Source organism: Taudactylus pleione, unplaced genomic scaffold (assembly GCF_031769625.1).
Source record: "Taudactylus pleione unplaced genomic scaffold, aTauple2 ptg000627l, whole genome shotgun sequence".
In the NCBI taxonomy this organism is placed as follows: Eukaryota; Metazoa; Chordata; class Amphibia; order Anura; family Myobatrachidae; genus Taudactylus; species Taudactylus pleione.
Window position 1 is genome coordinate 700,933 of NW_028285029.1, and position 25,838 is coordinate 726,770.

The 25,838-nt window shown below is 44.5% G+C and overlaps 1 protein-coding gene across 1 annotated transcript in view; it reads left to right on the forward strand.

Annotated features, from left to right (window-relative positions):
• LOC148479249 (vomeronasal type-2 receptor 1-like) overlaps positions 1-25,838 on the forward strand; it is a 75,224-nt gene that overhangs the window by 28,837 nt on the left and 20,549 nt on the right. The window contains exon 4 of the mRNA XM_088454669.1: positions 12,619-12,834. Coding sequence (XP_088310795.1) covers positions 12,619-12,834 — 216 coding nt within the window. The remainder of the gene's footprint in view (positions 1-12,618; positions 12,835-25,838) is intronic.

The window sequence follows — 25,838 nt, forward strand, 5'->3', positions numbered from 1 at the left end:
GCGTTTGCATAAGCGTCTATTTCTGAATCAGGCACATTGGACCTCATTCAGACCCACTCGCAAGCACTACAAAAGGGGCGGCTGTCGATGTTGATCGACAGCTCACCCCATTTTGTAGGCAGGATGGGGGGTGGCCGGACAAATGGAGGCATTCCTGAAGGAATGCCTGCTGTTTGTAGGCGGCCCTACTTACATCACCAGTGATGTCAGTAGGATGCTTCCTGCTCTGGTAGAGCAGGAAGCAATCTGGGGCTTGCGGTAGACAAGACCCTACCGCAAGGGTCTCGTCGCAAGCCCCGATGGTCGCAATGGTCTCGACCATCGCGACCATTAACTAGTCACTCACTAAAGCTGTGGGTGGTAACCAACAGCTTAGTGAGCGGCCAGGAGGCCGCCTTTCAAAGGAAAAGCGGCCGCCCTCATTCAGAGTGAGCGCTCGCATTTTGCGAGCGGCTCTGAATGAGGTCCAATGTCCATTCTAGAGCAAGTTTCCACAATTTAGTAATCAGTACCACTTCCTTGAACTAAATAGTTTATTAAAAAATTTGTAGTGTCGCAATAATACAAACATGTCTTGATTGTCTGGTACACATGTGATAAACCACATAAACTTTGTTACGTGATTCAGGGTTTTTAGTCATTGCCATCCTCACCCTCATCAGTGTGTACATCATCCTCACACAATATTAATTAATCGCCGCTGGAATCCACCATTACAGAAGACTCTGTACTGTCACTTAATTGCCAGGAAAGGTCTTCATCATGGAATTTCTAGTTCATTTCTATGAACATCATCTTTTCCACAAGTAGCCTCCTATGCCATTCTCTCACAAGATTCCCAGCTGTGCTGAAAACTCTTTTTGAGTACACACTGGAGCGTGGTCAGCTTAGTAATGCAAAGCCAGTTCATACAAGGGCCTCCAAATTGACTTTTTTTTCCTTCCAGTACATGAAGGGACTCTGTGACATGTCTATTTTTATGGTGTAATGAAAATTATCCTCCACCATTCTTTGGATGGTGATCATATCAAATGGAGTTATGGTAGAGGTGTCACTAATGTTGGGCAATTCCTTTAGACCTGACCAGATGTCAAAATGTTGGGTTGACTTATCTGCATCACCACTGAGTCTTTTGGGAAAGCTGATTTTTTTTCTGGCTGCTGCTCAAGAAATTGAAGGAGGAGATGTTGTAGTGCTTGTGACACTTGCCAACTTGCTCACCAGTAGGTATTTGCATCTTTTAAGATTTGGGTCAGTTGGAAAGAAAAACACAGCATATGACTTAACCCTAGGATCAAGCATGGTTGCTAAAATGTAGTGATCAGATTTCAAAATCATGGCCACCTCTGGATCCTGGCAAAAGCAAATAAAGGACTTGATCTACAAGTCCGGCATACTTTGCGGATTTGCTTTGTTTAATCTCCTTCAATTTCTCCAGCTGATTTTCCAAAATCCTAATTAGGGGAATCACCTTACTCAAGCTAGCAGTGTCAGCACTCACTTCACATGTGGCTATTTCAAATGGTTTGAGCACCTTGCACAAGACAGAAAGTACTCTCCACTGTGTGGGGCTAAGGTACATTCCCCTCCTCTCCCAATGTCATGACTTGTTGTGTAGCTATGGATTGCTTTATGCTGTTCCTCCATCCGCTAAAGCATATAAATATTGGAGTTCCACCTTGTTACCACCTCTTGCTTCAGTTGATGGCAGGGCAAATTAAACTGTTCTTGCAGGTGCAGCAATCTCCTGCATGCTGTTGCTGAATGCCAAAAATACCCCGAAATGTTTCAGGCCACAGACAGAATCTCCTGAATGCCCCTGTCATTTTTTTAAAAAACCTCTGCACCACTAAGTTGATTGTGTAAGCAAAACAGGGAATGTGTTGAAATTCACCCAGCTGTAATGCTTTCACAATATTTGTGTCATTATCAGAAATTCTTTTTCTAAGAGGTTGTCATGGAATGCCTCTTATTGAATCCGGTGATACACAGAGAGTAGCCTGCCTCTGAATGAGCTGGTGTTGTTTGTTAGATACTGCTTCTGCTGCTGCTAAAAGCAATTCACCCACCCAGTGGGCTGTCACAGTCATGTAATCTTTAGTTTGCACACTGCCGCTTGTCCACATATCTGTGGTTAAGTGGACAGTTGTTACAATGGCATTTTGTAGGGCAATAATTAGGTTCTTTTTAACATCCTGGTACAGTCGAGGAATGGCTTTTTGGATAAAATGAAACCAAAATGGAATTTCGTACCGGAGACACATGACCTCAATTAACTTTGCAAAACCCACTGCATTAATTGCAGATATGGGACATGGATCTAATGGCAGCATAACTGTCATGGCATCAGTGATCCGCTGTCATACTTGCTTCTCCTTGCAAGAGATTCTTTAACAGTCAATTGTTTTGTTTAGTAGTCTTCTTGGTCCACTTCTGAGATGAAGATCCACCCCCAGCAGCAACAGCAGCAGGCCTAGTTCTCAAGGATTCTTCTGAGGAGTCCTGGAAAGCGAGGAGTCACCTAGCAAATTGGATGCTGGACAACCTCTGATCATTACTGATGATATTGTTAATGAAGGTGTTGGTGGTGGACATTGCAGATGCTTGGATCTAGTAGAGAGAAGGGAGCTAGCTGATGTTGGACTGCTTGTTGTTATGTTTTTAGCACCAGTTTCTGATGTTCTAAAATACTTGTCATGAGCTCGCTGCAGATGATATAATAGCATGTAGGTTCCTAGATGCTTAACATCCCTACTGCTACTTACTGTGGTTCCACAATGGCTACAAATAGCTTGACAAATGTTGTCCGGATTTGGGTAAAAATAATTCCAGACATAAAAGGTGGATTTGTTGGTCCTATGCCCAGGTATGGCAATGGCCTTCTTCTTATCATGGCCAAGAGCTGTTTCAACCGGTGCCTGACTTACACAAACAAAATTCTCATCCTCAATATCCTCATTAGTGCCAGCACCAGCTACAGAAATATCCCCCTCATCCTATTGCAATTCCACATTGGCATCCTCAATTTCTATGTCATCAGCAACACTTACAGTATGCTGCTCATCCCCACAAATACAGAGGGAGCAGAAACTGTGGAAGGCGGCTTCTCTGAAAGGTCAGGTTCACACATAGCACTTGTCGACACACTTAGACTCTCCTCAGGGATTTCTGACATTTGTGTTTCTGAATGCAGTTTGATCTATTGCCTTAGTGGTTTTCTTTTTTTTTACACTTCTTCTATAGTCTGAGTGAAAAGGTCTTTCATTGTCATGAGAGGCAGAATTTACCTCACTGACAGTTGCCGAACCATCACTCAGAAATAAAGGCCAAGGTCTAAGTCTTTCCTTGCCATTGCATGTGGTGAATGGTATGTTGAGAATTTTCTGTTTTTCTGCACTAAACTATAGAGGTGTTTTTGTCTTTACCACTGTGAAATCTCAATTTTTAGATTTCAGATACCCTAATTTTTTTAAAGCCTCTATGCCCTTGAGCATCAGCTTTAGATGATAGTGAATAACTAGTATAGTCATCATGACTGGTTCCAGCAGCTGCACTGTTAGCATTTTCTTGCTAATGCTTATGCTCTGCACTCGGTTGGTTGACGTGATCCATAGTGATGAAAACACTCAAGTTGTATAAAACTACTAAGTTACTAATATTATGTATTTATTTACTAATCAACACTCACTGAGAGTCACAGTACCGGATATGCAAATGATGCACTCGCATGTTGCGTCCCTAAGATCGGATCGGCAGCTGGCCGACCAAGGGGAGGAAGCGGCCGGAAGACAAAAAATATGCCCCCTTCTCGTACGCATTACACGTCATCTCTGGGCATATAAGGATTAATCGAGACCATCGGGCACCGTTGGTACTGGTCGTAGAGCTTAAGGTTGACTATACCCTCTCTTAAGCTCTACGATCATGTCAGTGTAAAAACCTCCCATGTCATGTGTGCCATGACACTACTTTGTTAATTATGCACTCCCATTAAACGCCGTTCGCATAATTAGGCACGCCTGCGTTCGGATCTCCACTCCCCCGTTTTCAAGCACCTTCCCCTGTTACCACCCACAAATGCCTCAATCTGTCACTCAAACTACCGACCTGGCTGTGTTCAAGGAGAGAGAAATTTCTGATCATAGCGGCTAGTTTGCGCACGCGCATTGCGAACTTTAGGCATGCGCAGTTTAGCGAACATCGGTGGCGTACGACCGTGCGGCCGCTTCGACCGACTCTGAATGAGGTCCAGAGAGCTATTGCCCAAGGAGTCATGGTGTTTATACTCATATAGGGCTTTTGTACAAGGAGTTATGGTACCTGTATACACAATGAGGTACAGCACCAAAAAATATGTTTTCATTTTGTAACTTTTTAAACTTTTAACTTGAAAGGTTTTTTTTACTCTTTTAAACTTTGTATTTTTTGTACACACAGCCACTTGTGAGTCTCGACACAGCCACTTTAATCAGCAGATTATAGCGCAGCATACATCAGCGTGCAGTGTGACCCCTTACATAGTCACTTTACCAGCACAGTCAATTGTAAGTCTGGACACAGCCACTTAATCAGCAGAGTATAGCGCAGCATACATCAGTGTGCAGTGTGCCCCCTATACACAGTCACTTTACCAGCACAGCCACTTGTAAGTCTGGACACAGCCACTTAATCAGCAGAGTATAGCGCAGCATACATCAGTGTGCAGTGTGCCTCCTTTACACAGTCACTTTACCAGCACAGCCACTTGTAAGTCTGGACACAGCCACTTAATCAGCAGAGTATAGCGCAGCATACATCAGTGTGCAGTGTGCCTCCTTTACATAGTCACTTTACCAGCACAGTCAATTGTAAGTCTGGACACAGCCACTTAATCAGCAGAGTATAGTGCAGCATACATCAGCGTGCAGTGTGCCCCCTATACACAGTCACATTACCAGCACAGCCACTTGTGAGTCTCTGGACACAGCCACTTAATCAGCAGAGTATAGTGCAGCATACATCAGCGTGCAGTGTGCCCCCTATACACAGTCACATTACCAGCACAGCCACTTGTAAGTCTGGACACAGCCACTTAAACAGCAGAGTATAGTGCAGCATACATCAGCGTGCAGTGTGCCCCCTATACACAGTCACATTACCAGCACAGCCACTTGTGAGTCTCTGGACACAGCCACTTAAACAGCAGAGTATAGTGCAGCATACATCAGTGTGCAGTGTGCCCCCTATACACAGTCACATTACCAGCACAGCCACTTGTAAGTCTGGACACAGCCACTTAAACAGCAGAGTACAGTGCAGCATACATCAGTGTGCAGTGTGCCCCCTATATACAGTCACTTTACCAGCACAGTCAATTGTAATTCTGGACACAGCCACTTAATCAGCAGAGTATAGCGCAGCATACATCAGTGTGCAGTGTGCCTCCTATACACAGTCACATTACCAGCACAGCCACTTGTAAGTCTGGACACAGCCACTTAATCAGCAGAGTATAGTGCAGCATACATCAGCGTGCAGTGTGCCCCCTATACACAGTCACATTACCAGCACAGCCACTTGTGAGTCTCTGGACACAGCCACTTAAACAGCAGAGTATAGTGCAGCATACATCAGTGTGCAGTGTGCCCCCTATACACAGTCACATTACCAGCACAGCCACTTGTAAGTCTGGACACAGCCACTTAAACAGCAGAGTATAGTGCAGCATACATCAGTGTGCAGTGTGCCCCCTATACACAGTCACTTTACCAGCACAGCCACTTGTAATCTGGAAACAGCCACTTAAACAGCAGAGTATAGTGCAGCATACATCAGTGTGCAGTGTGCCACCTATATACAGTCACTTTACCAGCACAGCCACTTGTGAGTCTAGACACAGCCACTTAAACAGCAGAGTATAGCGCAGCATTCATCAGCGTGCAGTGTGTCCCCTATAGACAGTCACTTTACCAGCACAACCACTTGTAAGTCTGGACACAGTCACGTTAAACAGCAGAGTATAGTGCAGCATACATCAGCGTGCAGTGTGTCCCCTATAGACAGTCACTTTACCAGCACAGCCACTTGTGAGTCTGGACACAGCCACTTAAACAGCAGAATATAGTGCAGCATTCATCAGCATACAGTGTGCCCCCTATACACAGTCACTTTACCAGCACAGCCACTTGTGAGTCTGGACACAGCCACTTAAACAGCAGAATATAGTGCAGCATTCATCAGCATACAGTGTGCCCCCTATACACAGTCACTTTACCAGCACAGCCACTTGTGAGTCTCTGGACAATTTCAGCAGAGCAGTGCGCAGCTTGTGGAGCGTTAAGTGAAAATGGTGCTGAGTCCCGGTCATGGCGCCTTATATAGAGGCACCTCTTGGGGGAATCCGACGTCAGGAGGATCACGTTCGGCCTCGCAGTAGGATCCGAGTCAGGCAGGAACACCGAGCCACAGCTTGGGTGGACTCAAATCCCCCTGTTCGGAGAGATTGGGTGTCCACAGAATCCGAACCGCTCTTCCCTAGTTCTAATACTCCTTCTCCTCTGAAAAATGTGTCCCTCTTTAACTTGATAAAACCCTTGATATATAGTATATGATAGTTTCAATCATGTCCCCCCTTTCCCTTCTCTACTCCAAACTATACTGTACATAATAAGATATTTTAGTCTTTCCTGGTAAGTTTTGTGACATAGTCCATGCAAGATTTTAGTTGCTCTCCTTTGTACAGTCTCTAATGCACTTATATCCTCCTGGAGATAGGGCCTCCAGAACTGAACACAGTATTCTTGATGAGGCCGTACCAATGACCTATATAGTGGTATTATTAATTCTTCCATCCTGCTACTGATTCCTCTCCCTATGCAACAAAGCATCTTACTTGCCTTTCTCATTGCTTTGTTACATTTCTTACCTGCCTTGAAGTCGCCTGAAATAATTACACCTAGATCCCTTTCCTCTACAGTAGTGTCCATTATAGTGCCATTAATACTGTATTTAGCCATTGGGGTTCCAAGAACCAACTGCATTTTTTTGGCATTAAATTGTAATTGCCAGGCTCTTCATCAGTGGCATAACTAGGGCATTTGGAACCAAGGGCAAGATGAAAGACGGAGACGCCTCTACTATATGCACATGCCAAAAAAGTGGGCGTGGTCACATTCCACAAGGGGCGTGTCAACTGAAAATGGGGCATGTCAACATGATGCTTCACTGTTTCTTGTCACTCTGGGAACATTCCTTTCCATTCCATATGCACCTTAACTATATGGTGGTACCTCACAATGGGGAAATTCTGAATCAATGTATCCTCCCATGGCAGATGGCGTCTTCAGTCGGTATTCACTATTCATGTAGGATATAATGGTCCAGAAGATGCCTGTTTGTGTAGGAATATTGCCATGGTCATCATCATACAACAGTGGATCAACCAGACTCATGCCCCCTGTGCCGCTTCCTGCCCCCTGCGTCTCTCAGCCATACCATCATCTCTTCCCTGCATTGTCTCTCAACCACACCATCTCTTAGTACATTATCATCTCTTCCCTGTGTCTTCTTTGATCACACCATCATCTCATCTCTGTGTCATCTCTCAGCACACAATCATCTACCCCTGCGTCATCTTTCAGCCGCCCCATCATCTCTTCCCTGAGTCATCTTTGATCACACCATCATCTCATCTCTGTGTCATCTCTCAGCACACAATCATCTACCCCTGCATCATCTTTCAGCCGCCCCATCATCTCTTCCCTGATTCATCTTTGATCACACCATCATCTCATCTCTGTGTCATCTCTCAGCACACAATCATCTACCCCTGCGTCATCTTTCAGCCGCCCCATCATCTCCACCCTGAGCCTCTTTGCTACACCATCACATTCTGCCTGTGTCTCTCACCATCCCACTTCACTCTATGTCTCTCTGTCTCCCCCTCCCTTCATTCTGTGTCAAACAGCACACCCCCCTTTATTCTGTGTCTCCCTGTGTCCCCCCTCCCTTCTTTCTCTCTTTTTGTCTCCCCCTCCCCCGGTAACTGCCAGCCGCCCTCACCTCTGCTTTTTGTCTGGATGAGCCACAGACGGTGAGGACAGGTTGTCATCAGGGAGCATGATGTCACGTGATGCTGGTGTCCCTCTCCCGGCAGCAAGGTGGGAGATGCAGTCATGCCTCCTAGCACCATGGGGTTTGCTTGGCGGTGCAATGGCGAGTCTGAGGTGCAACTGTGTTATTCCCCCTCATATATCACTGTATGATCCCCTCTCCCCTATTTAATAATAATAATACCACATATCAGTGCATGCTGGGAGCTGTGTTATTCCTCCTCATATATCACTGTACGATACCCTCTCCTCTATATAATAATAACACATATCAGTGTGTGCTGGGAGCTTTGTTTTTACCCCTCAATTATCATTGTACAGTATTCTCCTCCCTATATAATAATAACACATTCATTAGTGTGTGCTGTGCAATGTGTTATTTCCCCTTATATACTGTATCACTGTACAGTCCCCTCCCTCATACATAATAAATATATACACAACACATTACCTGGCTCCAGCTGTGTCAGGGATGTCTGCAATAAAATGGCATCTACAGCCCATGTGGCCCCGCCCCCTCTGCTCTGTGACTGGGAGACTATAAGAATATGGCCACAGGTCACTGTACATTAGGACACCACTAGACTATAAAGCTGTTACTCCAGTGATGAAGCTGTGAGTGACAGGTGCAGGTGGCTGCTAGTTATAGGACATCCTCAGTACTTTGTGCCACCTAATTGGCCACTCACTGCTACCAGTCACTGATTGGTAGCGGCGAGTAGCCAATCAGGTGGCACAAAGTACCGATGACATTCTGTAACCTGCCGCAAAGATCACCTCACTTAGGAGAATGAGAGGAAGGCGGTCAGGGAGGCGGGCAGTTACCGGAACATTATGAGACCCATGGGGAAGGTGGGTACGCTGTCCTGGCCAGCAGTGTCCCCCTCTGCTGGGCCTGCCATGGTGCCCAGGGCACATATCCTGCTCACCCTGCCCTAGTTATGCCACTGCTCTTGACCATTCCTCTAGTCTATCTAAATCATCAATCACTTGTTTTACCCCTCCTTTTCTGTGCCTACTCTGTTGCTTATCTTTGTGTGATCTGCATAAAGGTATACTTCTCCTTCAATAGAATTTGCAATTTCTCTAATAAAAATATTAAAAAGCACTGATCCAAGTACAGATCACTGGGGAACTCCACTGGTAATCTTCCCTACTGTGAATACACTCCATTTACTACAACTCTGTTTCCTGTCCTGCAACCAAGTTCTTATCCATTCAACCATGGGGCATATTAATAATGGGTGCAGGGTGTGCAATGCCCCTGTCCCAAGCTTTTGAGTTTATTTAACAGTTTGCATGTGGTACAGTGTCAAAAGCCCTAATAAAGTCTTGACACACCTTTTCCTTGCTTTTACTTTTGTGCAGTGGGACTATCTATGCTCTTTTACAGTTCTCTGGAATTACTCTTGCAGCCAATTACTAAATAATTCTATTAATGGTGTTTCCAGCACCCATTTAAGATCTTTTAATATCCTTGGATGTATCCCATTTGGTCTCATTGATTTATACACTTTTAGTTTTGAGAGTTCTGTTAGGACTTTATCGTCAGTAAATGTACTTATATCTACAGTACCTCATTTTAGGAATACTCGTGCAACTTAACTGTGGCCCCTTCTTCTCTGCTTCTGTAGTGAATACTGAGCAAAAATAAACCTCTGTGTTTGAAAAATTGGACAAAAACACCCATGAATGGCATCTCAGACCAGCACGATTTAGCCCTAGGAGAGGTGGCGGTCAAGCATGTCAGAAGTGCTAGCCACACCTCCATGATCAATGTTCATAACTGCTTATCATGACAGTAAGCATCCTTTTGCCCCTGTTCATCTGCCCAACATTTTGGGAGGTAGTGTGCTGCATTACACACATGCTTAATTCCAGCAATTAAGCATTTTTAAAATTTTCTATTCTGGTAACATATCTGGGGATGGTGTTACCAGAAGAGGGAGTACCACATTGATGGTTTAAAATGTGATACTTCCAATGGGTTTACTTTAAGGATGAGCTGCCACTCATGGGCCAGTGTTATGCGCATGCCCCTTAGGCAAAAATTTTCCTACCAGCCCCTGAATGGTCATAGAATTAAATAGCAGAGCTTTGGAGAACAATTTTAGAATAGATTTTAAAGACAGTGAAGAGTACCAAAACACATTAAGATGTGCTTGTTTACAGACTGTCATTGTGTGTTATAAATTATTATAATGTTTTTTTATGCACAAATTGCGCATGGGTTCATATAGTTCTTTGGATGGCATACAAAAGGTCAACAATGAAAAGGTCGACAATGATTTGGTCAACACCAGAAGGTTGACATGGTCAACATTACAAAATGTCAACAGTAGAGAAGATTGACAGCTACAAAAGGTTGACAGGTTCAAAAGATTGACATGGAAATGTTCAACACATTTTTTAAGGCTAGGGTTAGGCACTTACAGGAGGGTTAGGGTTAGGTTGTGGAATGGATGGTCAGGTTTAGGCACTTAGTGGACAGATAGGTTTAGGCACCAAATGAAGGGTTAGTTTTAGGGTTAGGGTGATGATTAGGGTTAGAAAAAAAATATGTTCATCATTTTTGTGTTGACCATTCCCATGTCAACCTTTTGAATCAGTCGACCTCTTCTACCTGTTGACCTTCTCTACTGCCGACCTTATGTTATGTCGCCTATCTTCCATTGTCGACCCTTTCAGTGATGACATTTTGCGTCACACCCAGTTCTTTTGCTTATCGATTTCCACTGTAACTGTTTGTAGAAGAGTCATTATTTTAAAAGGAATGAACATAATTCATTCATGGAACAGGCATGAGGTTGACTGTGTGACTTTAAGCAAAGCTTTTTTTTACTTACATGTTGACCTGTGAAGACTTTGAAATTCCCAGTTTTATTGATGTTTAGGGTATATGTGTTTAAGTCTTCCAACGTAGATTGCTTGATTATGCTGTTGGAAGCGGGTATCTATTTTTGTGGGATGTAGTTGTAAACTCGACAAGCGGAATCCAGGCTGAAGAAATCATGGCGTCGGCATGCCACTACCTGGCTAGAAAACCGACGCCGGAATACCGACAGGAGGTGACATCCCGATGCCAGAATCCCGACATCCAGGATGCCGAACGTGAGTATAGCGGGGCTGGTTAGGACTTAGCCATGGGGGAGGGTTAGGTTTAGGCATCACAGGGGGGGGGGGAGTTAGAGTTAGGATAGGGGAGGGGGAGGTTAGGGTTAGGTACCACCGGGGGTGGGTTATGGTTAGACACCACTGGGAGTGGTTGGATTTAGGCAGTAAGGGGGGAAGGTTAGGTTTAGGTACCAATGGGGGAGGGTTAGGTTTAGGCACTAACAGGGAGGGTTATGGTTAGGATAGGGTGGTTGGAGGGTTAGTGTTAGCATATACAAACAGAGGGTTACAGTTAGGGGAGAAGGGGGAGGGTAAGTATACTTACCCGATGCTTGTCGGGATCCTGAGCATCGGGATGCCGATGTGTGTATATTGAAAACAGGCATCCCCACTGCCGGGATTTCATACCCATTCCATTGCTGTTAATAGGGAATTGTCTGATACCTTAAGTGGTGGTTCTTATGTTAATAAGCTTGTCCAGTGAGGTAATGGGGCTGTCTGTTCTCTTTATAACTGTGTTCATCTTTATGTGTTTATAGAGCTCTCACTTTACTTTGTTTTAAAACTGTGAGGTTTTTACATTTGTTTGTGCATGTCTGTGGTGATCCCACTGCTCTCTTGTAATGATGGGCGATAATGTTCTCTCATGTTAAGTTTTAGTTGTACATTGAGTAGGGGGGCAAGTGTTCTTATGGTTTGAATGGCACTTTGCTGATGTTGAAGTCAAGGCTTGGTTATAGGTCACATTGACCTGGGACTGAAAATGATCAAGGACATATTGTCAGAAGCAGAGAAAATGTGCTCAATACTGTGTGTGTGTGTGGCCAGTGCAATTTGGGTGCAAATACCGCTACACCATCAGCCCCAATATCTGGCTAAATACTTAAAATATTGTGAAAAATTTGTGAGGAATATAGAAATTACATTTTAATACTAGTATCATTTTTAACTAACAGTGTAGCCAGTTGGACGGTTGGTCACCATCATGCTCTCATGATGATAGGCCCATTTTTATGTGGAGGCCTGGAACTATAGACCCATCTGTCCCATTGTTAATCTGGCCCTAGTTTAAGTGGAATATCCATGGTCATGTCATTGTGAGTGTTTTCTTGCAGTCAAAGAGTTTCTGTCTTAGGGAAACATGTACTGTGTGGGGTGATTATGCGGCCAGTTGTTTTCAGTAATAATATATGTATTGAGTTTTTGTTCATTGACACTATACAGAGTTCTGTAAGATGGACCATAAGATCAAATATATTAATTTATTTTCAGGATTTTCATTGACTAATGATGAATGTGATAAAAGAGTGCAATACAGAGTAACATTTATTTATCCTAATTATTACATTACACTGCTATCTAATAAAATGTCTTTCAAATAAAAACATATACAAATACACATTCATTCTTCTAGTACTTTCTAAGAAGAGTTTGCTTCCGAGATCCCACAGGAGAAGACATCTATTTCAATGAGAGAGGAGAAATTACCACATTCTACTACATTCATAGTTACGCAGTGTTACCTGATAGGAAATATCGTGTCAGGAGAGTTGGGAAATTCAATGCTACGTCTCCTGAAGGTGATCAGCTCTTTATCAACCAAAGTCTCATATTTTGGAAACATGGACAGGTTAGTGACCCTACATGATGAAGAAAAAGAAATGCCACCATCTGTGATACTCGATAACAAATTATAGACTGTGCTATACTGTATATTGCAATTATATGCTTTATAGTCAATGGAAAGAAGTTTGCATTTGTTTCTCAGACGGATAATAAGCCAGTGGAGTAACCTACAGGAAGGGGACATTGAAGTAGAGGGATGAGAGAGGAAAATGATAAAGGCAGCAAGAATCATAAAGGACTCATGAGCGGTGAGGTGGGATATAGGAAGGGAATAAAGAAGTAGATTACAGCAATCTAGGTAAGAAGTTATGAGGGAGTAGATGAGAGTTTTAGGGGTCTATTTACTAAGCAGTGTTAGGAGACAGAGTGAAAAGTGATAAGAAAGTGATAAGGTGCCAGCCAATCAGCTCCCAGCTGTCATTTTTCAAACACAGCCTGTGAGATGACAGTTGGGAGCTGATTGGCTGGCACCTTATCACTTTCTTATCACTTTTCACTCTGTCTCCTAACACTGCTTAGTAAATAGACCCCTTAGTAGCTTCCCAGGTGTGGAAGAGACTGATTCTGGAAATATTGCCGAGCTGGAAATGACAGGATTAGCATCCCATCATAGCATCCCATCATAGGTGGTAGAGGCTAAGACAGTAGAGCAATTTAAACATGCCTGGGATTGACATAAGGATATCTATCAGAAGAAGTAAAGATCAATAAGGGTTGAGGTAACAATGGCCCTGATTCAGAGGCGCACGCTATTTGCGTGCGCACGCTCTGAATCAAGGCGTCCCTATCTTTTTTTGACCGGCCTCCAGGCCACTTGGACAACTGTGGGTGACCACCCATAGCGTGTGCGTGTGGCCTGGCAATGGTTGCGATTATCATGACCATCGGGCTTGCGAGGAGACCCTGTGGTAGGGTCTCAGGTCTCACAAGCCAGAGTGGACTTCCTGCTCTAATAGAGCAGGAAGTCCACTAGTGACATCACTAGTGATGTCAGTAGGGCGGCCCACAAATAGCAGGTGTTCCTTTGGGAATGCCTGTTTGAGCAGCCTCTCCCCCTCCCCGCCTACAAAACGGGGCGAGCTGTTGATCAACATCGACAGCCACCCCATCTTGTAGTGAGCCCCGGAGCAAGTGATTTCTCACTCACTCCGGGGCGAGCGCAAGCGCGGTGCGCTCGACGTGCATGCGCAATGAACCACTATCAACCCGCTTGCGAGCGCTATGCACTCGCGCGCGGGTCTGAATCAGGGCCAATATGTTTAAAAATGGGGCAGACTAGATGGGGCAAGTACTTCTTATCTGCTGTCAAATTCTATGTTTCTATGTTTCTATTGCCAGTAGAAATGAATATTGGGGGACAAAGAAAGGTAGAGTTGAGTGTTACACCCAGACATTGGAGTTATGGCCTAATTCAGAGACGGACGCAAAGGCGATTACGCACTTAATTACTTATTCCGGTGTCTTATGTTTCTGTATACCAGCCAGATTTCATTACTAGTTTGCTGCTAGCACTGGTCCCTTTGCAGCAGCAATTTGGTTTATGAGTTTTGGATTTAATTTCTGTGATCTAATAATGCCTGCTTTTCTTTAACATACTTACAATATATGGGGTACTTAAATAAGGATAATGGGCCTGCCCTGCACGGATAGCAATTGCAACTGCGTATGCAGATCAAGTGATTGTTAGCCATTGTGCATGCGTATAAGCCTCACTGCACGTGCGCGGCAGTCGCACCGCAATTACATATGCAGATAGGAAGCCATTGCAGAGTGAGTAACGTGAGCATTTGGGGGTTTTGACGGGGGAATGGTCGGAGAAACGCAGGCGTGCCTGTCCGTTCGAACGCCATTTCATGGACGTGCATAAATTAGCCACTGTGATTGCATATGGAGCTTGAGTACTCACTGCGTGCGATGAGACTTGCAGTTTCTGAGACAGGTCAGACCTGTTGTAATTGAACATGATGGGCCAATGTACTTCGATGTTACCGATGTATACGCAGTACTGCAAGGTTTTATGGATGTGAGAAAGCAGCAGTGGGCGTCACTATGCTGGCGGAATGGTGGCTGGCATTAGCATGTAAAAACAGCTTCATTGATTGAGATTACGCAGCTGCGATTACAATTGTGATCCATGCTGAATCAGGCTCAATGTGTGCAGGAGACAGTGGCCCTCATTCAGACCCGGTCGCAAGCGCTGAGCGCTCACAACCGGGTCGATGTTTAGGTCCTGCGCTTGCGCAGCAGCCTTACTGTGCGTGCGCAAGCCCCGGACCAAGAGAGAAATTCTCTCGCTCCGGAGTTCACTACAAAAGGGCCGAGCTGTGGATGTTGATTGACAGCTCGGCCCTTTTTGTAGGCGTGGCAGGGTGGTGGTTTCCTTAAGGAATGCCTGCCGTTTTGTGGGCGGCCGCACTGACATCAGCAGTGATGTCAGTGGGGAGCTTCCTGCTCGATCAGAGAAGGGAGCTCCCTGGAGCTTGCGGTTGCTGAGACCCAACCTTAGGGTCTCATCGCAAGCCCCAATCCCAACCTACAGCTTAGCTAGCAACCAGGAGGCCGCACTTAAAATTACAAGAGGCCACCCTCATTCAGAACGAGCGTTTGCTTCTTGCGAGCGCCTCTGAATGAGGGCCAGTGTTACAATATGTGTGAAGATAATTGGCATTTATACTCAGGTTCGGACTGGGCCATCGGGGATTCGGGTATTTCCCCGGTGGGCCCCACTGATTTTAGGCCATGCACCTGGGGCTTGGCTTAGCAGGCCACAGTAGGAGTGAGGGGCATGTCGGGGGTTTGCTTCCCAGCCAGGGGCAGCTGAAGGTAACAGCTGACAGGTTGTCTCCCTGGGGGATCGGTATTATTTACCCCTGGATGCATGTCCAGCGGTTCAAATCCTAACGCCGTAAGACCGGCACCAGTGAAGATCCTGACTGTGCTAAAGATAAATATAAACTAACCTAACCCCCCTAACCCTTAGGGGTGCCTAACCCTAACCTCCCCCGAAGTGCCTAACCCTAACCCCCCTCTAAGTGCCAAAATCTTATGTCCCCTTCCCCGCTGCCTAAACCTAACCCTCCTGAGGGGGTGCCCAACCCTAACCTCCCCCCAGGGGTGCCTAACCCTAACACCCCTTCCCCTAGCCTAGCCAACATTTAAACAGGCTATTTGCTTGTTCACAGGAAGATCTATTTCTGTTTCCGTATTCCTTTTCTGTTCCCCTTTTTTCCCCTTCTTTCCCCTCTTTTCTCCTTTTTTTCACTTTTTCCCCTTCTTTTTCCCTTTTCTTGCTTTTTTCTGTTTATTGATTTCCTTCACTGATTTTTCTACACTTTAATGCCTCACATTCACACCCATGTTTCCATTCACTCAAGCATCCACACACTACCACACTTTTTACATTTTTTTGTTTTCGTAGCACATTCTATTTGCTTCACACATTAGTTCTGTTTTACACTTTTATTTCATTTTATGGTTCACTTTCACAGTAGCACACACACATTCAGACATCTTTTTTCTTTTATCGACAGCTTAATATACCTATTTACTTTTTCAAACACCTTTTTCTATGACAACTTGTCATTTGCTGTCACCCAGTTGGTCACTATTCATGTTTCTTGCTGTTCCCATTCTAGAGCAGTGTTTCCACTTCAGGATGTCTTTATTTATTTATTTATTATTGTCTTGCGTTAATAATTTTTTTCCTCAAATGTAGCTATGTCCCCCTGTGCATGATGTTCTATATTGTTTAACATTTGGGCTTATCCAGAGTTTCCATTCTTTGTACTTTATGTTATCTTTGTACTTTAGGTGGTAAACATCATCTATTTTTCACTGTTCTCACTTCATTTTGCAGAGCACGGGTCATTTGATTCTTTCTTTTTTCACTTTCTTCACAGATCTGGCCGCACGGCGGCAAGCGGCGTCTCAGGTAGCCATGGCAACCTAGCACCTGACACGTGTGACGTCATTAGTCCGCGACCCCGGAAACACCGGAGCACGGACAGAGACGGAGAGGCCGGTCTGTTTTTCCTGCACACAGTGGGTGGTCACTTCTTCACTCAATATAAGGTATGTTTTCACTTCTTTCACTTGTTCACACCTTGACAAAGGAGCACAAGAGCCCCGAAACGTTGGAATTTTTGTGACCAATTTTAATATACTTATTTTCATAACAGTCTACGAGTGCTGCAGTTTTTCAGCTTCCTTATATATATATATATATATATATATATATATATATATATATATATATGTAGATATAGCAATCAAAGTGCGGCACTCAGCGGCCTAATAAAGACATTAAGCATTGGTTCCCATTTCAGCAACATTTTGAGCTTTAATCGCCCGTCTTCAGGCTACATATATCAAACTTTAAAACATCCAACATTTACCTTAAATACCCGCTGCTCTCTGCTCCAGGTGCCGGGCTCCATCGGTCACCTCCCTCATCACACGCTGAACTTCTGGTGAAACCGTAAACACCATCCATGCTGTCAGGCTGTAACCATGGCAACCTGGCACCTGTGAGGAGAGATCGTAACAAAACAACATAAATAAATACTAAAGTTTTGTACAAATGCACAAACATTACAACTGTGAAACAAATCATTATCTACAATATCTATAGTTAAAATCCAGTATTCATAACTGTAGTTTGGAGAGTCTGAGTTCAAACATATTAATGATGCAGGCAGCATATGAACTATATCAAATATATAAACTATATAAATTCTATAGATTCAATAATATTAAGGTACCTAACACAGAACAGTCACTATCCCAAACATAACCACATAGCACAATCCATAAGGACAAATCACTAAGTAGACGACGTGGGTGCTGGTACATGATAGTCTGTGTCGGATCTCATATTTCCGACCAGAGTGAGGATGATAAAAGTGTTTGCCCACAATCATGTGGCTATATGTTAGACATCCAGTACATTTATGACATCCATTAGCCGGTCTACACGTTAGACCAATTGCTTTTGAGTGTCCAGTTACGTCTGATGATACCACCCAGTCTCTCAGATTTTTTCCTCTTTTGTAACAAGATTGAATTCTAGTGTTTCTTAGACTTTGAAGCTCACGATCATTACGTATTACAGGCCATAGGTTTTTACTGGTCTGATGTATAGCACTATGTGCCATATTGTAGGTATGTACCCAATTGAGAGTGTTAGTTTCAATCGATTTTTCTTTCTGTATCATGGTATTTTCCCTAGGGACTAGATCCACCTTTTGACAAGCCACAGAGAGGAATTTCTCCGTATATCCCCTCTGTCCAATTCTTCCTCAAGGAGTTCAGGTTTACTAGTAATCCTCTTGACCCTCAATAGTTGTGAATAAGCTTTACTATCAATCATTGGTTGTAGATGGAAACTATCTGCTTTTAGGAGTGTGTTTCTGTCCGTCAGTTTTGTATATACTTTAGTAGACACTTTGTTCCCTATTACTCTGATATTAACATCCAGGTAAGGAATCTTCTCCAAGCTGGTCTGATAGGTGAACTTAATAGGATGGTCCATTCCATTAAAGCCCTCTATTAACTCTTCCAATACATCATGTCTACCACTCATCAATATATCTTTGATAGAATAAAACTTTGTCTATGGATCCCCTGTTGAAGAGAAAACTCTTCTCCACCTTTGCCATATAGGCATTTGCATAAGTTGGAGCGACATGAGAGCCCATGGCGTATCCACTTTTTTGGGCATAATATTGGCCATCAAAATAAAAGTAGTTCCTCTTGAGGGTCAACTCTAAAAGCCAAATGAAGAATTCTATCGGGGGACCTGTATGCAGAATATTGTTGGTGATTAATTCTTGAACAGCTTCTTTACCTCCCTCATGGGGAATATTAGTATATAGGTTGGATATATCTAACGTACATATCCAAGTGTTAGGAGGGATATTGCCTAATTCCATTAGACATCTCAGCAAGTCGGTAGTATCCTTCAGCTATGTATCTCCCACCTGTACACAAGGTTGGAGAAAAGAGTCTAAGTACCTAGAGATGTTACTGTAAAGCGACTCTCTGGCCGAGACTATAGGGCATCCAGGAGGGTGGGTGCGGATTTTGAGGATCTTGGGTAGTGTGTATAGTAGTAGGACCCTAAGATGTTCAACCTTGAGGAAGTAATATGTCTCTTCATCGATATTACCTCCACTGAGAGCTGTCATAAGGAGTTGATCTACCTCCATCTTAAATTTAGTGGTTGGGTCACTCTTCAATTTCTCATATACTGCTGTATCGGACAATTGATGATATATCTCATCACAATATCTCTCCACATCAAGCACTACAATCCCACCCCCCTTGTCCGCTGGTCTAATAATAATGTCCTTATAGGAGCCCAAATCTTTCAAGGCCTTCCACTCCTGTTTAGAGAGGTTGTTATGATATGGAGTATCATTCTTCATATATTCACTGTGGATGGCAATATTTGTTGATGGCGGTTCAAAATTAGATTTACGTTTAAAGGGATTGCTTGTATTTGGGCATAGTTCTCCATTTTTTTATCAAAATAATCTTTCAATTTGAGTTGTCTATTTAGAGAGTACTGATCGATTTTCCATTCCAGGAGGATGAATTTGTTAGTGGGTACATAGCTGAGTCCTCTATTGAGAACCTTGTTTTCAGAGGTTGATAAATCCCTGTTGGAAATATTATATACCAGGTTTACATCCTCTGGCTTCTGCCCCTGCCTCCTTTTGCGGCACCAATACCATTGTGTCAGAGCAAAAAGGCAGAGTATTCTAAGCAATAGCCGGGAGGTGCTAATGATCAATGGGAGAATGGTGTCTGTGTGTCCACAGCAGCGTGATCCCACATGCACCATTCCTTAGATCTTGCACGCTCCTTCCAGTGTTACAATGCCGCGGTGCCCACTACAGGAAAATAAATAGCAATCAAAGTGCGGCACTCAGCGGTCTAATAAAGACATTAAGTGTGGGTTCCCATTTTAGCAATGTTTCAGTCTTAAATCACCCGTCTTCTACAAATATCGAACTTTAAAACATACAACATTTACTTTAAATACCCGCTGCTCTCTGCTGCAGGCACCGGGCTCCATCAGTCACCTCCCTCATCACATGCGGAACTTCCGGTAAAACCGGAAACACCATCCATGCTGTCAGGCTGTAACCATGGCAACCCGTCACCTGTGAGGAGCGATCATAACAAAACAACATAAATAAATACTAAAGTTTGTACAGATGCACAAACATTTGCCCTATGTCCCACTGTTCAGCCCGATTAGTGAGAAAGCACAGCACTACAGGTTTTGTACTGACATACAAAGGATTTTTATAAATCAATTTTACAAAGTCAATCATACATCATAATCCTCAAAAAAAGTCAAGCGTTTCTGGGCCACGGAGGATCCCATCATCAGGACAGAGGAGATGTGTGGAGAATATCCGTAAGAGATAAAAGTGATGAAAGAGTGTTAGCCGTGAGAAACTTACCTTTAAACACCAAGGAGGGAGTGAGAAAGTCAGCACCAAAGGACGTGGAGTGGCGTCCTTGTTCCAGTCATCGCGGGTATGATGACGTGTGCAGTGTGTCTTCATGGGTTGCCACGGCAACCGTGGATGCCGTCCAGGACTCCGGAGCTGGAAAGAGAAAAAGATAATGAACAAAATGTGGAAAGAATAGATGTGCAAACGTGACAAAATAAAGATGAATAACTAGACAAAGAAAATAGGGATGCATAGAACCTATTAAAATAAAACAATGCAAAGCATGTGAAAGGAAAAAGTAAGAGATGTCTAAGGAGGACTGTAAAAAATTTATGTTAATCTGCAATGTTGTATTCTGATATATCAGAAAGTAAACATGCTTGCAACAGAAAGAAATACAAATGAAAAAAGGTATAAATGAAATAGTTTGGAGTATAATTAAACAAAAAATTCTAGGCAAGAATAATTGAGATGAGCTAAGTAAATTTTTTTGCAAACCATAGGTACCTTTTGCAGCATGTTTGGGGGACTTATGTCCCCTTTGGACATTTATTGTCTTCATAGTTGCATTTCCTTTGATCTCTCTATACATTTTTATATTTAGGGCCAAATGTAATAGGGTGAGAGTTTAGAAAATGTGAGAGTTTAGCAGTAAATTCTCATATTGGTCAAGTTTTTTCTTCAAAATGGGAAAACATTTGGATGAGAGCTTAAATCGTGAGAGTTTTTTGAGTCTGAAAAACATCCGAGTTTGCTCTGTTGCTTTGTTCTCAGACTCTATTACATTGGCCGAGTTTAAAAAGTGTGAGAAAACTCTCACATTATCTAAACTCTCACCCTATTACATTTGGCCCTTAGTCTCTATTTGTTTTTCTATTTCTCACTAGTTATTAGTAGAATTTCAGTTCTCTTATCTCAGATAATTTCAGTTATCTTATCTTATGGGGCAAGGCCGTGGTGCAGATGGAAGGAAACACAGTGGCACGGATGCAGGAAGACAGGGTGGTGCACATGGGGAAAGGCATATTGGTGTGGATAAGGGCATGCAGACTAGCACAGTTGGTAGAACACACAGCTGTAGGGATTGGGGAATTTATAGCAGCATGGAGGCGAAGATAGTGTACATGGATAGATAGAGTATAATAGTTTTAGCAATTAGGGAGCTGAATGTGTGTAATGAATGAGATGGATGTATTGAGTGAGAAGGATGTTGGAACCCAGTGGGATTATTGTGGTGACTGAATGGGAAGATTGTGGGCACTGAATGAGATGTGGGAGCCACATAACTGCTCAGACCTCAGTTGCATAGACTGCATGTGTGTATTCCAATGAGCACACAATTCTGTGAATTAGCAGCTCCCCCATTTTGTGAGTGACAGCAATCTCACTCTGTGAGAGTGAAGAAATCTGCAGCTAACTACATGGTGTTATGGCATACCATATCTGTATCACGCAAGGAACACATCCATTGAGGTGTCTGTCTTAATGATCATAAATTTCATTGCTTTTTGAAGTTTGAGTTGCAGAAATTCAATAGGTTTTGTGAAATGTCAGATCATGTCTAAGAAACCTTAATGGTACATGTGAAACCGTAAGGTTTTTTGTCTATGGAATTTCATTGCTTTTTTAAAATGTATTAACTATCAGGGTTTGTAGGAGCAAACCGGGCCGCCTGCAGGTAAAGAAGGGAAACAAAATGGTACATTAGTGCAGTGGAAGAGGGGCCGGCACACAGGAGGTGGTTTGGGAGGTGCAGAGTGAGAGACAGCTGCAGTGGTGGGCTGTAGGCATGAGGGTAGCAGCAGTAGTGGGGGTGCTGAGCAGTGACAGCAGTGGGGCAGTGCACAGGGGCATCAGCAGGCGGCAGAGGGCTCACCGGTACTGGGCATGCACCTGAGTAAATAAGATCAATAAGTCATAGATGCATGGACGCATCAGTGAGATCCATCTATGCAAAAAATGTAATGTGTAAAACGAAAAAAAAGTGCCCCCCCAAAGCACAACGTGCCCTGGGCTTTTCATGGCCAGTCCTGGTTGTGAAAATAGAGGTGACAAAAAGTGTAGGCACCCCCCATCTAGCACATCCAGCAGCAGGCTAGTCAGAACCTGGTTGCCAAAACATGGGAGACAAACAACATAGGGATCCCCTATACTGGCTCTGGAAATACATGGGAAAAATTGAAAAGGGTCCCCCTGTATTATCAAGAATCAGAACCTGACTTTTTCTAATGAGGGGACTAATGCCACAGCCAGGGGAGCACTTTCACCGGGCCCCCAGCCAAACATTAATTCTGACCGTTAGTAAGCCCAGGCCAGGGATCATTGGGGAGCTAGGGACCCCCAATAAAGGGGTCCACTTCTCCAGGGCAACCCAGGCCTTGGGTGATAGCCCAGGGCTATCGCCAGCACCCCTGGGCATTGGGTGCTAAGTTGTTTGTGTGAATTGACCCCCCATCCCCCTAAAGGACAGCCAACCCCAGGCTTTTCACAGCCAGTCCTGGTTGTGCTTAAATACAGATGACAAATGATGTAGGAGTCACTAGTACTTAAGTACAACCAGCACCGGGGTAGTCAGAATGAGCTCTGGTTGCCAAAATATGGGGGGAAAATTACGTAGTGGTCCCCCATACTTTGCGCAACCAGGACTGGGCTCTGATCCAGTTCTGGTTCTGCAAATACAGGGGGAAAAAATGAGACAGGTCCCCCTGTATTATCAAGAACTAGTACTGGACATTTTCTAGTGGGGGGCTAATGCTACAGCCATGGGAGCCTTTTCACTGGGCCCCCCAGCTGAAACATTAACCTTGACCACTAGTCAGCCATGGCCGGGAATCCCTGGGGAACTAGGCCCCCCAATAAAGTGGTTCCCATCTCTAGGGCACCCCATACCTAGGCTGATAGCCCAGGGCTATCCCCAGCACCCCTGGGCAGTGGGTGCTGGGTTGATTATGTGATGTGACCCCCCATCCCCCTAAAGCACAACCAGCCCCGGGCTTTTCACAGGCAGTCCTGGTTGTGCTTAAATACAGGGGACAAATGATGTAGGTGTCCCCTGTACTTTAGCAAAACCAGTACTGGGCTAATTAGAACCAGCTCTGGTTGTCAAAATACAGGGGACAAATGAAGTAGGGGTCCCCCATATTTTGCACAACCAGCACTGGGCTTTGATCTGGTCCTGGTTCTGGAAGTACAGAGGGAAAAAATGAGTAGGGTCCCCTTGTATTATCCAGAACCAGCACCTGACTTTTTCTAGCAGGGGGCTAATGACACAGCCAGGGGAGCCCTTTCACCGGGCCCCCAAGCCGAAGCATTAACCCTGACCTCCAGTCAGCCCAGGCCAGGGATCTTTGGGGAGCTGCTGACCCCCAATAAAGGAGTCCCCCTCTCCAGAGAACCCCAGCACTAGGCTAATACCCCTGGGCTATCCACGGCACCCCTGGGCAGTGGGTGCCAGGTTGTTTATGTATGGTGTATTGTTATTTTCCTTTGCAAGTGAACCACAGGTCCCAGCAAGCCTTCCCTACATGCTGGTATTTGGAGAACCACAGGAAACAGCATGTAGGGCATTAGGGCCCACTGACACCTGTAGTCCACCTGTAAAAAAATATTAAGATAAACACAACACTCGTTAATATTGTAATATTTACTTTTACAGGTCTTCACCTGGGGGATGCCAGGGTCTTTGCCCAGCGGGCGCCAACCAGTCAGGCCTTTGGCATCTTCATCTGGTGGGTGCCAACCCACCAGGGCTTTGGCATCTTTGCCTGGCGGGCACCAACCTAGCAGGACTTCGGCGTCTTCACCTAGTGGGTGGCAGCCTGTGTCAGCTCTTTTACATGGCTGCTGCCCACTAGGAGTACTGGCATCTTTGCCTGGCAGGTGCAAACCCACCAGGGCTTCAGCATCTTTGCCTGGGAGTGGCAGTCAATTGCTCTTTTGCATGGCTGCTGCCTCCCCAGGGCTTCTGTTGTCCTCTTCACCTAGTGGGCGGCAGCCTATGCCAGCTCTTTTGCATGCCCATCACCCACTAGGACTTCTGGCATCTTCCTTCTTTTGGAGCTCTTCATTGCTCCATCCTAGCCATCGGACTACCATGCTGCCTCCTCGTGCTGGCTTATATAAGCCAGCCGAGGGTGCAGGGTGATGACGACATGAGCTGGGAATAGTTCACGGCGGTCATATTTGAATTTCAAAAATGGCGCTGAAGTGCTATTTTTTAAATGGGCGCTGCTGCCGTACTCGGCAGAATGGCTGGCAGGGACTGGATCCTCTCAGATCCAGGCCCGTCGCCAACACCCGCACAGATGCCGGGTCACGTCGCCGCTGGTTCCTACAGGACACACCATCACCTCCACCACTGTAGCCTGCACCGATGCCGCTGATGCCCACTTCACCACCGCCATATACCCGCTTACACCTGTTGCCATTGCCGGGTTGCTCCATCGCTAACTCCCGCAAAAGGATAGACATTTTGGTGCACCCAGGTGAAGCCACAGTGAGTACACCTGCTGGAGGCTCCAACTGAGGCTGTGCAAGGATTTGAATCTTCCTACTGTATCTCTATAATGGTGCAATTGTGAGGTAATAGTTTCAAAACTGTAACTTTCTCAATTACCTAAACCCCCAAATCGCCTACCCTGGTACAATAGCTACCTAATAAAACAAACCCCAAGTCTAAATTCACCCCCTACCCTGAGTTATGCCTTCCCAAAAATCACCCATAGAAAACAGCAGAAAAGTGGTCCTTACTAAGAGTGTCAGAAACAACTGACAGTTGGAACATTAGATTACTCCCAAATCCTCATTTTTTTATGTTTTTGCCCTGAAATTTGGCATGCAGCACCGAGCGATAGTTCTACCCGCCCATGCCAAATTTCATCTTGGTACTTCCTATAGCTTTTGAGGTGTAACTCTTTAAATGCCATGCTCCCCCTCCGAAATTCTCTATGGAGATCTTTGTTTTTTTTTTATTCAACCTTAATATAAGGGCACGACAAAGCCCTTATAATAAGGGTACTCCCAAATATGTAGTTTCATAATAATAATGATAAGCTCCTTGCTTATTTTCCTCTAATTTTTATGTAGTTTTTTTTTTTATAGTTATTTGCCAGCAATGTTCTTCTTTTCTTGACCTGTTGTAATACACCGAGAGAAAAAAAATTGCTCATACAGTAGAAGTGATACAGATGCTCATGCATTCAAACTAAGTCAGGGGTGTATCTATAATGCAACAGGTGTATGGTGCACGCGGGCCCACACCGCACACCCTGCAGCCATTTATTTAATACTCACCTCTCCGGAGTCCTGCATCGGAGGTAGCATCGCTGTACAAATCACTGGGAAAATGGCTACCGCGGCCATTTCCCTGATGACCTGCACAAGCGCAGTAGACTCTGGCACAGACTAGTGCCCAAAGACTACTGCTGCACTCAGTGTTCTGCCAGCCATCAGGTAGAGAGGAGGGGGCCCCAAATGGTGACAGCACACAGACCTCTCTTTATTTGCCCCTGGCATAAAGGCAACAACTATAATAAAGGCTAGG